The sequence below is a fragment of the Botryllus schlosseri genome, chromosome 2 (assembly GCF_051294905.1).
Source record: "Botryllus schlosseri isolate E-star chromosome 2, Bs_hap1, whole genome shotgun sequence".
In the NCBI taxonomy this organism is placed as follows: domain Eukaryota; kingdom Metazoa; phylum Chordata; class Ascidiacea; order Stolidobranchia; family Styelidae; genus Botryllus; species Botryllus schlosseri.
In genome coordinates, this window is record NC_137237.1 from 22,138,277 (window position 1) to 22,150,967 (window position 12,691).

The 12,691-nt window shown below is 41.3% G+C and overlaps 1 protein-coding gene and 1 long non-coding RNA gene across 2 annotated transcripts in view; one reads left to right on the forward strand and one right to left on the reverse strand.

The window, feature by feature from the left end:
- The window catches only part of LOC145434144 (uncharacterized), a 376,188-nt gene that overhangs the window by 314,520 nt on the left and 48,977 nt on the right, over window positions 1–12,691 (forward strand). The window lies entirely within an intron of this gene.
- On the reverse strand, window positions 3,997–12,547 carry LOC145434125 (vacuolar protein sorting-associated protein 45-like). Its single transcript, XM_080311425.1, has 14 exons — window positions 12,268–12,547; window positions 11,512–11,646; window positions 11,396–11,456; window positions 11,181–11,329; window positions 9,636–9,773; window positions 9,263–9,373; window positions 8,919–9,053; window positions 8,744–8,854; window positions 8,517–8,684; window positions 8,102–8,254; window positions 7,911–8,018; window positions 7,458–7,579; window positions 4,350–4,481; window positions 3,997–4,248 (listed from the first exon to the last, which is right to left on the reverse strand). Exons 1-14 carry the CDS (start codon window positions 12,358–12,360, stop codon window positions 4,182–4,184), a joined length of 1,683 nt encoding a protein of 560 aa, XP_080167551.1. The 5' UTR covers window positions 12,361–12,547; the 3' UTR covers window positions 3,997–4,181.

Here is a 12,691-nt window from a genome sequence, read left to right on the forward strand (position 1 = left end):
TTGTCTGACCATATTAGGCGATATTTGCAATACTGTGACGCATTCAACCCTAGCATTGTTCTAATATATTGCTGGTAGGCGTCTTACCTTGCCGGTGCGTCTTACCCCACTCTACCCTAATCATGCCTCATACTTCAAAAAGGCAACTTGACTTGACTCGAGTCACCTCCGAAAATCGATTGACTTGACTTGAGTCAAAATGTGCAATGACTCGTGACTCGAAGGTAGTGACTTGATCCCAACACTGCTGTAAACTCCGATCGCTGCGTTTGCGGTCAATTCATTTGTTATAACAACGGAGGCTCCAGTTGGTTCGTGGTACAGAACTTGAAGATAGCTTTCAATACAACATCCATTGTAGTAAAATATTTATTCAACTCGAAGACTTTTCGGGTGCCTCGAGAGTGTAATATATGTTTTTAAAAAAATTGAATTGTCTCCACCCAGCTCTACAATTTACTGTGGAGAAAGAAACTGATTCAGCATATCCATTTTTAGACGTGTTGGTTGAGAGATCTGAAAAAATGTTTTTGACGTCAGTGTATAGAAAACCGACGTTCACTGGCCATTATATCCGTTGGGATTCTTTCTGCCCGAAGTGGCGAAAACTCAACCTAATATCAACTCTGGTTCAACGGGCCTTGCGCATCTGTTCGCCAGAAAAATTGCCACGTGAATTGGATGAGATCCATTCTATCCTATCAAAAAATGGCTATCCTGAGCATATATTGAAATGCTCCTTCGCAAGAGTGCTAAAACGTTCGGATCAACCTCCCAATTATGGACCAGAAAAATGCCCGGCATTTTTACATCTACCTTGGCTAGGCAATGTGTCCAATCGGTTTGAAAAGTTGATCAAATCGGCGGTGCACCGTTGTTATTATAGTGTAAATGCGCATGTAGTGTATACAACCAAACCACTTCTGCCAAACTTCCGAAAGGATGTGCTTCCTGCTTTAAATGCAAGTAACGTCGTCTACGAATTTAAGTGCCACTGTGATAGTAGGTATGTGGGACGTACATCACAAAGATTGTTTGAACGGATAACGCAACACGTTCCCAAATTGATTCGCTAAAAAACTTGCGCAAATGACCGTACGGAGCTCGCACGACAATGTAAATCAGCCGCCAAAACCGACTGTTACGACGATTACCAAGCATACGCTTCGGCAATTGGCCAACATTTAAGTGAGAACCCTTCTTGTGCTCAAAACTATAATGACCAAATGTTTACTGTCATTGCGCGCGGCAGATCCTTGTTTCATTTGAAAGCCCTAGAATCACCTATCATCCAATTGACCAAGCCTATTTTATGCAGACAAAAAGATTTGTAACGTTGTATGTGATTGTATGACTTTGACACATATTCTTAGCAAAAAAAGCCTTTTACAACCAAGTGAAATGTCATATTTAACGGATGCTGCAGATAGTTTTCCGGTTCTATTTATGACTTATTTACCAGCGCGAGGTTGGATTTAAGCCACGGTCCGGAGGCGAATTCACATAATAACCACCTGGTAGCTGATCGGCAAATGATGGCGACCTCGTGGCTAAAACGCCTACCCCTCCCGCGGAGTAAAACGCCCCACCCCTTAAAGTCCAGTGGATTGAGTAGTCGTTTATGGGTTCCTCAGGGTTTTTGACGTCAGTGTATAGAAAACCGACGTTCACTGGCCATTATATCCGTTGGGATTCTTTCTGCCCGAAGCGGCGAAAACTCAACCTAATATCAACTCTGGTTCAACGGGCCTTGCGCATCTGTTCGCCAGAAAAATTGCCACGTGAATTGGATGAGATCCATTCTATCCTATCAAAAAATGGCTATCCTGAGCATATATTGAAATGCTCCTTCGCAAGAGTGTTAAAACGTTCGGATCAACCTCCCAATTATGGACCAGAAAAATGCCCGGCATTTTTACATCTACCTTGGCTAGGCAATGTGTCCAATCGGTTTGAAAAGTTGATCAAATCGGCGGTATGCACCGTTGTTATTATAGTGTAAATGCGCATGTAGTGTATACTAGGGATGGTGTGAACGTGAGGTTCACGTTCGTGTTCTGTGTGTGAACCTCGGAAAATTTGAGGTTCGCGTTCACAACAGAACCTTGGTAGGTTCTGCACTGTGAACCTTTTTCATATATTTCAATTTTCACTTCATTATAACATCTTTGGTTCAAATTTATTGACTTTCAACTGCGGGCTACTCTATGCATGGGGCTGGCAGCATAAACATTCAACACTAAACGAGCATGCCCTCGACAATCTCAAAAATTTACTTGTATTGTTATAAAAGTTTGCTCGAAATATCCAGCCTTCCGTTTGTGCATATTTAGTGTCTCTGTGCTGTGAGCTTGACCCGCAATCACATGACATCAAGAGCGAAATACACTGTATTTGGTCAGCAAATGATCCTTATTCAACCAATCAATGAAATTGATATTGACTTCGGATGTAAAAATTCTAGCAGGCGTACGGGGTCAATCTTGACTACATATGTATACTGTATCATAAAAACTAAATCCGTGCGACTGGGGTGTTGGCTATACTGCTGTATAACTTGTTAATCGGTAGCAAGTATAGAAACCCATTTTACACTCTGCTCAATATCCATGTGGCAATACTCAGACGCCGAATACATTGTCCGATCAGGTCGAAATTGTTGGCAAAGCGACGCAAGATACTGATTTTATGGGATTATTATATCATTTGATTGCCCCAGTTGATACATTTGGCGACGTTTCAAACGTCAATATGTACTTAAGTACTGAGCTATTATGTGGCCCCGAGTCATCGCTCGGTATCGTGTACACTGTACAGTAGATTAATATAAGCAATCACCTAATTGAAATATGGGGTTTAAATTAGCAATATGACGTCACGTGACGTCATGAGGTTCACGTTCGTGTTCACACAGAACCTTTCAAAAAGGTTCACGTTCACACGAACCTGAACCTTTCAGAGGTTCACACCATCCCTAGTGTATACAACCAAACCACTTCTGCCAAACTTCCGAAAGGATGTACTTCCTGCTTTAAATGCAAGTAACGTCGTCTACGAATTTAAGTGCCACTGTGATAGTAGGTATGTGGGACGTACATCACAAAGATTGTTTGAACGGATAACGCAACACGTTCCCAAATTGATTCGCTAAAAAACTTGCGCAAATGACCGTACGGAGCTCGCACGACAATGTAAATCAGCCGCCAAAACCGACTGTTACGACGATTACCAAGCATACGCTTCAGCAATTGGCCAACATTTAAGTGAGAACCCTTCTTGTGCTCAAAACTATAATGACCAAATGTTTACTGTCATTGCGCGCGGCAGATCCTTGTTTCATTTGAAAGCCCTAGAATCACCTATCATCCAATTGACCAAGCCTATTTTATGCAGACAAAAAGATTTTCTGTATAACTTACAAATTTCCCATTAGTGCGTTCTAATTCGTGTTTGTTATTGTTTAGTTTCAAATTGATATGTTACTAGTACCGTACCGTACACTTCAAGTTTGTTATTGTTGCCATTGTCACATTGCGGACTTCATGGTATGTAATTTCTGATTGTTGCGTCATACTTCGCCTTTCTGGTTTTGCTTTTCATTCTGTTTAAATCCCTTCAGTGTGCCGTTAACTCTTGAAAAGAGACACCCGAGAAGTCTTCGAGTTGAATAAGCATTTTACTACAATGGATGTTGTATCGAAAGCTAACGGAGGCTCCATAAAACTCGCAGTCATTTGAGCGATTGGTCGCGCTCATAGGTATCACACCAGCGTATCGTTACCAATCAGGACTTATACGATATACAGCGTTTTGGTTGACACTGATCACATACTGGCTTGTAAATTTTGCTTCCAGTCACGAGTCGATCCGCATTTCTGAAGCGTCGAGTCAAGTCATTTTTGCCAAGTGACTCAACGATTTCTTTGACCATCTCTGCTCCAGTGCTCATTGATGCCCTCGCCTCATGTACGCAAACGCATGACGGCAACTCACAAATTTCATTGTGACTTTCATATATTATAATCAACGTAATTGCACATTACAACTATTTACAGCACGGCTTCATGAAAGATGCGAATAAAGTTAAAAGCAGCAGAGCACATGATGAAGTCTAGAGACACGTTCGCGTAAATGTAACATTCACTCGGCTAGGTCGCGGTTCCAGTCGCGCGTTGAGTTCCTTACACATTGTTTATATTCCGAGGTGAGTAACTCGGCGTCGACGCATGTAATACCTCTTCAATAAAGCTGTGAAAAACATAAGTGAAAATCGAAACCACTGCTAGCTATAAAATAATCTACGGAAAGGCATTGGTTGAAACGGCGGAAAGAGGTTTAAACAACTGTACCTTGCACCATTATGAATAGTCGTTCCTCCTAAAACCACCCGGTAGCCGGCGTTGGAAGAATTCAATGTGTGCACGCAGTGCGATTCTTCGTACGTACAACCGCCAACAATAAATACGATGATATCTTGAGGCCTGGGATGCGAACGAACGACACTTTCATTAAGGCGTGTTGCTTTCAAAACGATGTACATGTCCTTCAGTAAGATCGCCATTCCAATTAGATATCACCAGGCCGTGTTATTTTTGGCATATGCCAAAACTGCCAAAAATAACTTATTTTTGGCATTTTTCGATTTTTATTTTTGGCAGTTTTGGCATCATCCTCTAAATAGATAGTTTCAGCCTCGAATTAGTCACAAAAACGCTTTATTTGGGTTAGTTTGTCAAAAGACACCACAAAATGTGCAGCATCCACGTATAATCAGTGCCAACAAACAATAAGAAGAAGAAAAAACCTAGCGATTTCATAGGTTAATAATATCAAACGAAACCACAAAATGTACAGTATCCATCGGAATCGGTGCCAATAAGCAAAAAAAGAAAGAAAAGCCTAAAAACACGCTCAACAGCTGATTGTTACAGCTGTTGAATAGACTTAACTCGTTTGCACTGTAACAATGCTTCCAAACTCAGGTCAGCTAAGTTTCTCCTAAATTCATTTCTCGCCCAGCGAATCTGGGAAATATCGGCTTCAACGGTAGCCGTTGAGGGAAAGTGTGTTGCCAGTCATCCACAAAAGGTTTTCAGAGCTTCCATGCATCATGAGAAAAGATCACTTCGCCAGTGCCATCGATCTCATCGCGGAAAGAATTTTATTCCCGATCCTTTTCCAGGAGTTTCCTGTGTTGTCTCTCAACACATTCTACTTAGTAGCCCGACTATCATTTCTCCTTCAGTCTACCGATATATTTTCGGAGGACTTTTGTCACTTCAGGTGGCTTTAATATTACCAACTCGCATGGAAGAGTCCTGGGAAGGTTAGCTTAAGAACATTGACGCAACAAGACTGTCTGGCAAAACGAGACTATGCAGCTCAGAAATAGCCAGATAGTTTGTTGCGTCACAATATTCAACTCGATCACAATGCAAAAATCGTGGTTAATTTTGGGGGTTCCAGTTCCATGAGCAGAATATAATTTATATTTTAATAATCAGTACTGCGGCAGCTTCTCATTGATACCCGTTTTATCAAATTTAGCGCTCGACAAGCCGGTCAAAAATGGTCGTAAAATTGCCTTTGGACAAATGGAAAGTATGACGTAAATCAAATGCAGTCAGCCGTTCAATCTCGCTGTGCCCACACTATTTAGGACACCATGCTTTCACTCCTAATGGGTGGGCTGGACCCAGATTAAGAAACCTGCCTTTCACAAACGCTCTTCTCGCTTGTAACGCGGTCCTGTTAACACAACACCATGAACGAAATACACTATTTGGCAGGCCGTGTTATTTTTGGCATATGCCAAAAATTGCTTATTTTTGGCATTTTCAAATTTTTATTTTTGGCAGTTTTGGCATCTGGCTCCTGAAATGCCAAAAATAACACGGCCTGGATATCACTCAGACATTGCAGGTCTCACGTCTGAAGTGTCTGGTTTTCAAGTCCGCCGAGAGATCGGTTATCATGTCTGGGTGTGCAACTGTGCATATTGTACAAGTTTGTCTAGGAGTCAGGTATCACGTCTGGAGCGTGTCTAGGGCAGTGGTTCATAAACTTTTTGTCCCAAAATCTGAGTTTTAATGGCTTCTCGCGACCCAAGCCTCGCACATCAAAATGAATACATTTAACATTAGTATGCTACGTTTTTATGGGCATGTTTGAGATAGAGAACGAACAGGCAACAGTTGTACGAAATGCAGATCTATGAAACATGTCTGACGCACGCGATTTCAAATTGAGGAGCATTATTTTCCTCTGGGGTCGCATTTGTACAGAATATACACTACTGTCTGCTCAGAGATTGCAACGACGGGACTATTCGTGGCCGACCATTTCGACGACAGGACAATTAAAACCGGAGGTTTTGGCCAACCAGCAACGGTCAATTTTGGTCAAGGTTTTATCACTGCTGTTATGTTTGGCACCGCACTTTGGTAGGCCTTAAATACCTGTGTGTCATACTATTACCCTCCCCCCCCCCCCCGCTTGTTGCACACCCACAAGCTAAAGCTTACCAACGTTATCCGACGGTGTTTTCCAGAGAAACCAATGTCAGACTAATGTATCTTGAATTCGAACCAATTTGTGTGATGTAAAGGACGCCCAATTTTCATGATCAAGCCATATTACCAGCTATATAGTACCCAACACAGTGAGAATACCTGGTCTAGGCTGTGTTCAGTTCGGTCTAACGATTAGGCATCATGTCTGGAGTGTTGACAAGTCTGTCTAGCGCTCAGGTATCATGCCTGGAGTGTGTTCAATTTTGTCTAGCACCCAGGTATCATGTTTGGGGTGTGTTCAAGTTCATCTAGAACTGAGTTATCGTTGAAGTCGGTCTAACGCTAGATGATCAAGTCTTGAGTGCGTCTGGAGTGTATTTAAACCTCCACAGACAGACATGACACCCGAGCAATACCTGCGATACCTGAGTGATACTGGCGTTACCTCAATATACTCACACACTCATAAGCATATAAAATAGGCATTAGTACAGTAGTTCTTAACCATGGTTCAAACGAACTCCAAGGGTTCGCGGAGCCCCAGTCTCAGGGGTTCGACAGCCGTCAAGACACACACTTATTATTATTCATGATGACACGCCCGTCTTGGCCATCATTGACTGCTGTGAATAAGGTTGAATCAGTAGTATAGATAATGAGATGGCTTTCTTGAATTTTTGCCTCATTCTACTAACGCACTCAGTCAGTTGGTAAATATTTGGTTTGTGATGGAGCTAAAATTAGGGGCCCGCCTAACGCTTACGGATTTTGGTAAGGGTTCGTCAGGTTAGTAAAGATCAAGAACGTCTGTTGCATTGAATTAGAAAATTGATCATGTAAACAGACTGAAAGCGAATCACCTGAAGAGACACAAGTAGAGTAAAGCAACTGGAGCATTTGGCTTGGAATCGTTATCGCAATATATTTTGATCTCGACTACAGTACCTGTCAAGCATAGACGCAGAGCCTAGAAATGGATACTCCATGTCCTTCAATCGATTTTTCGCCAATTGTTCAATAATATCTTTGAGCAGAGGCGTGTGTTGTGTGTAAACATTTTCTACACCCTAAATAAAACATGTGCAATAAAAGCAAAAGAACAATAGTGGAATCGACATAACCAGGGTACAATCGCACAGTTTCTTAGATATGCGCAGCATAAGCATAGTTGAGTGCCGCTTCATGATAGCAAAAAGCTCTTTACAGTTACGGATTGCATAACAATATCATCAAATTCCTCATAAATATGACAAAGATTTGCTCCGGGTGTCTGTCTTCGAAGTTTAATGCTCTTACATAGACCCGGGAAGACATTAGACGTGGAAAACAGCTCGCTTATAAAGCCCGGAATATACGGTACAGATATCTGGTGACAGCTGTGCAGTGCAAAGCACAAACCTGAAGACCCTTGAAAAATTTCTTCGTAAAGGAAATAGCGTCCTTCGACCCGAAGATGTCGCTTGATCTCGCCGATGAACCTCCGTATTTTAAGAGAGCACTGATGAGCTGGAAATATTTCGCTATTGAGAGTTTGGTGGAAGGGAAAAAATTTTCAGGTAGGCATGCCACGGGGCACAGGACGCCCTCACCTTTTTGCTACGTTGGTCCTTCGAATTGAGCTGGTCGATCAACGATGTGGTGGCGTTGTTCGTATGCGTTTCGTACCTCAGAGAATAGAGAGCGACTAATCGCATTGCGTCCAATGGCGATGTTTTGGGATCTCGGATTAATGCGCGCACGGTCTAAAACACAAACACCACCGCAGTGTTAGTCATAGTAAGATAAAAGTAAGTTTTTTTGGTGACTGAGCATCACATGACAAATAGGCGGTCACAGTAGCCAAAAGTAGAAGTAACACCAAACATTTCTACTCAATTGCAAGCAGAAGTGGCCGAATGCCAAGTTCATCAGACCTGAAGATAGCTTAATCACGACTGTGAAATTTGCCAAATAAAATCATCGATGGATCCGCTTTGAAAAGCAGAAATTATAATACGATTTCACCTGCAAAGCAGTGGCGTGTTCGTTCCTAGCGACGATATCCTGTTCGCATTCCGATATCTGCAGCAAGTTGCCCTTCGATACCATTCGCGACAGTTCGCCGATGAGAGTGACGTGCTTCGCAACCGTGCCGGACATCTTCTTAAATTGGGGATAATTCTCGACGAAAGACTATCGAAAAAGTCACCGCGTAAAACATTGGACACCGAGATGGACCGGAAGCGGCCAACCTTCATATCGTCGATCGACTGAATTTTCTGAGTGCTCTTAGACTTTTCCTGGAAGGCCTGCATGAGTTCTTTGATGCTAGTACCGATTTCACCGAAATTGTGATACATGTTCTTCGGTGGTTAGACGAGAAGTCAGAACAAGTCGTAACACGTATGAATTCAGGAGCATACTTACGTCGCAATAGAACTGGTCGTGCAATTCGGACAAGACTACTTCGCGTAACTCTTTGCTAACACCCGGGACGTCTGATAGGTCAACGCGACCGTTGGAAATACCGAGAATCTCGTGCACCATCGCTTGATATGTCCACTGTAAATTTTATATTACAATGGCTAAAATTGACACGGCTAAGGCGGGGTGTTTTTACTGACAAATACAATCTGTCCACCTAGAATTATGTAGGTGCCAACTCAAGCATTGGCAAAATCAGTTGAACAGAGCTGACACAATACTCGCAATGTCGTGGCATTGCTGGATACGGAGAGTTCTATTGAGATTTTCAATTACGACAAACAGACCTGATTTAGTAAAGGCGTAACAGCGTCATTTCTTCTGTCCATGATTAGGAGGACTGGCGTTGAATCTGTCTTTCTGAAGTCAAACAGAGATGCCTCCTTTGTTATCACTAGCTGGAAAGAAACAGGATCAGCAAGTTACCATGGGCACATTACTCTGAAGATGCAAATTAACACTAAACAAGTGAACATTCAATACAAATCCTAATTATTTTTATGGAATATGTATGCAGAACGAAACATAAAAGACAGTACCTACCTAATATGAAACATCACCAGAACTGGGGTTATGTGAATAAAATATTGAGTTAATCACCAATTATCCAATAATGGCAACACATATCGATAGGTGTCCAGGCATCTCAAATCTCAATACCTTCACGTTCTCTGCTAGTCGTTTTGCCATTTGAGAATTATGTTGGTACCGGATCACAGGACATTTTTTCAGAGCAAGAAGAACCGATGAGACAGCACGACACGCTCTTTGCAGATGATCCGGAGACCACGTAAAGCCCTGAGAAATTGATCAGATCAAGTGAGATTCATCGAAGAATCTATTTTCAACAATCAGTAAATTGTATAATATCAGGTAACAAAAAGATTGATAAAGTGCAAAACCTCACAGCTCCATTCATCATTTCAAGTTTGCATTTAACAATGTGATCAGCAATAATATATACATATTAGGGTTGTCCAAAATTTGGAAAATCTCAAAAATGATGGATATCAAAGTCTCATTCTATAAATTATTGATAAAAACACCAATGAGCCTACAACAAGTTAAAATGAAAGTCTTTAAGATTTGTCGCAAAGCGTTTGAAAGTAGCTACCAACGAGCGGGCGTGCCAGCGACCATAGAGCCGCAACTAGTAATCACGAATTCACAGCTCTTGATTGGCTAATCGGCTATGCTTCAATGATCACGATGGTGGTTGCTTGCTGATTAGTTGTTAAAGGAGGCTGCTAACGACGATGATTCTGTAAGTGCATTGTAGGTTGTGGGCAGATAATGATTTAAGATCAATTCAGGACATGTTGAGAAATACATGATGATGACCAAACAGCAGCTGCTTCACATAAACTTTTAAAGCATGACGGGCTTATTGTGAAACAAAACCCCCATAGACTACATGCCTGTTTTGACCGAGGGAAAGCACAGAAAACGCAGATAAATACTTCAAAGGCGCTAATGCAAGTAGCAAACGAATTTCTCGTTTGAGAAGGGATGCATCATCATTGAATACAAATATAAAGCTTAACAATGACACTACTTTGTCTGATCTTATTAGTAGGGACATTTTTATATGACCTCAAAAAATCAATAATATGACTTTATTTTTTGGAAAAGATGACTTTATATGAAACTCGTGTATTTTTACATACAAACAACGTCACTCACGGAACTAAAGAGCAAAACATACGCAACATAAAAGTACTACACATCAATCTTTTATTTCAAACCACTGTTGTGCTACAGTCTCATGTAGTGTGGAATGTTAGAGTCTTTGTAGTTATGATTTGGACATAAAAATGACTTTAGTAAGGAAAATAAGCGCTCCACATACGCTGATGCGGGTTGACGAAATATGACTTTATAACTTACTCAATATACCTCATAGGGATGCGGTTTTTGCATTAAAATTGATTTCACAACTTACTGATGCACAGAAAAAAATATGACTTTAATGACTTTAAATGGCCCTACTTATTAGGCTCCAGTCGAGATGAACAGAATCAAGATTTGGATTCTAACCGGACAGGAATCCGGCATGTTTTTTACGAACAGGATCGGCTCCGGATCCAAATTTCCTGCCCGAGAGGTATCCAAGAAGCACCAGGTATAGGCCAACCACATTGATAAATTGCATTTGGGTGACTGGGATTACATTGTAAAATAAAAAAATTTAAATGCAACTCTCACCTTGGAGCAATTGGGCATATTGATTGAGAATAGATGAGGCGATGCCGCAATATAATCGGCATAAAACTCGTGGACATCTTGCACTACTTCATGTTCGTCACTTTCCGCTATTGTTTTCAAATCAACTTTGCTCAGAAAATGCGTGAAATCTAGATACAATACCAATGGGGTCAGTTGAAGGAATCATTGGTTACGCATGGGTAAGGACCACTCACAAAGATAGTACTGCGCATATTTCGGATGGTGCAATTCCTGCGCGATGAGACGGACATTTTCCTGCAAAAAAAATGAAGTACAATTACGATTTCTCAATGCTTCACAACACGCATACCTCCGTCGGCCTGACGAAAACAAGAGCTTTGAGAGTTTTAAGGGGATCCCTTTTCTGTGAATCGATTCTTTCAAAGACATATACTTGACGCTGCAAGATTTCTGACTGAGCATATGCCATGCTTACAATGCTGGTCTGTAATGGTAATAAATGCAGAGCAATGTGAGAAATGAACATCAAGAGCTATAAAAACAAGAAAGATTAAATAACAATGTCAAAATAGTTCATAGGTAGGGTGAAGTAAGCAGTTGCGGGCCACTGCAAAATCATGAGTCTGGGATATCAGTTAGGCCTACTTGCCTTGCTCTATGATTGTGAAATTATGCCCACAGTCTAACTCACGCCACTTCCAGGTATAAAGCTTTCATTTTAGATCAAGAATATAAATTTTGAAAATGAACAACATCAATGCAAGTGTGATGATAGGCGTCTATAAATTGATTACTAAATGTTAATAATGTCAGATAAGGAGGCTTTGTAGATGTATCAACTTCCTCACGAAAAAATGCTGCTATGTGGCTTTGAGCTTTCAAACGAGTTGTTTTTGTTGGCATTGTTGACAGATGTTTTCAACTGGGAACCGAATGTTGGCAGCATACAGTTTAGCTTTCAACTTTTCATTGATAGCAAACAGGCAAATTTTTAGGCCTAGTGGTCCTACTAGACAGGCGTGATGCTGTTGCTGTGTGACGTGCGCTTGGTTGGCATATTAAGCATGTGTGTGTGTACGGTATGCGAAAATACAAAAGGACTTACAGTTTCTTTATCCATCAGCAGCATTTTCATTCCTTGACCGGAATCGTCAATCATCTTTGCGATGTATTTTTTAACCGCCAATACCACATTCATGATCGCTAACCAGCTTGAAAACTACTGGTTCTATCTCTTCTCGTGGTGGTATATATTCAAGTCATCCAGAACAAATTTGCCAACAGCTCAGTCACCAATGTAAAAGAAGAGAATTGCCAGTAACCTAAAATCTATAGGTATAGGTTCTAATCCTGAGGTACAGAAATAAAACACTTTCAAAAACTGCAGTCCAGTTGACAGATTATCAGGGTTGTAATGACTCGACTCGAGTCACGATTTTCGGATGACTCGTCTCGAGTCATTTTCTCAAAATACGGAAATGACTCGACTCGAGTCAATCCGTGTATTGACTCGACTTGGACTCGAGTCA

Coding starts and splice junctions, on each gene's coding strand:
- LOC145434125 (XM_080311425.1), bottom strand. CDS start 12,360: ATGAATGTGGTATTGGCGGTTAAAAAATACATCGCAAAGATGATTGAC. Junction 11,647..12,267: donor TGCTGATGGATAAAGAAACT/GTAAGTCCTTTT, acceptor TTACCATTACAG/ACCAGCATTGTAAGCATGGC. Junction 4,249..4,349: donor ACTATTCATAATGGTGCAAG/GTACAGTTGTTT, acceptor TGTTTTTCACAG/CTTTATTGAAGAGGTATTAC.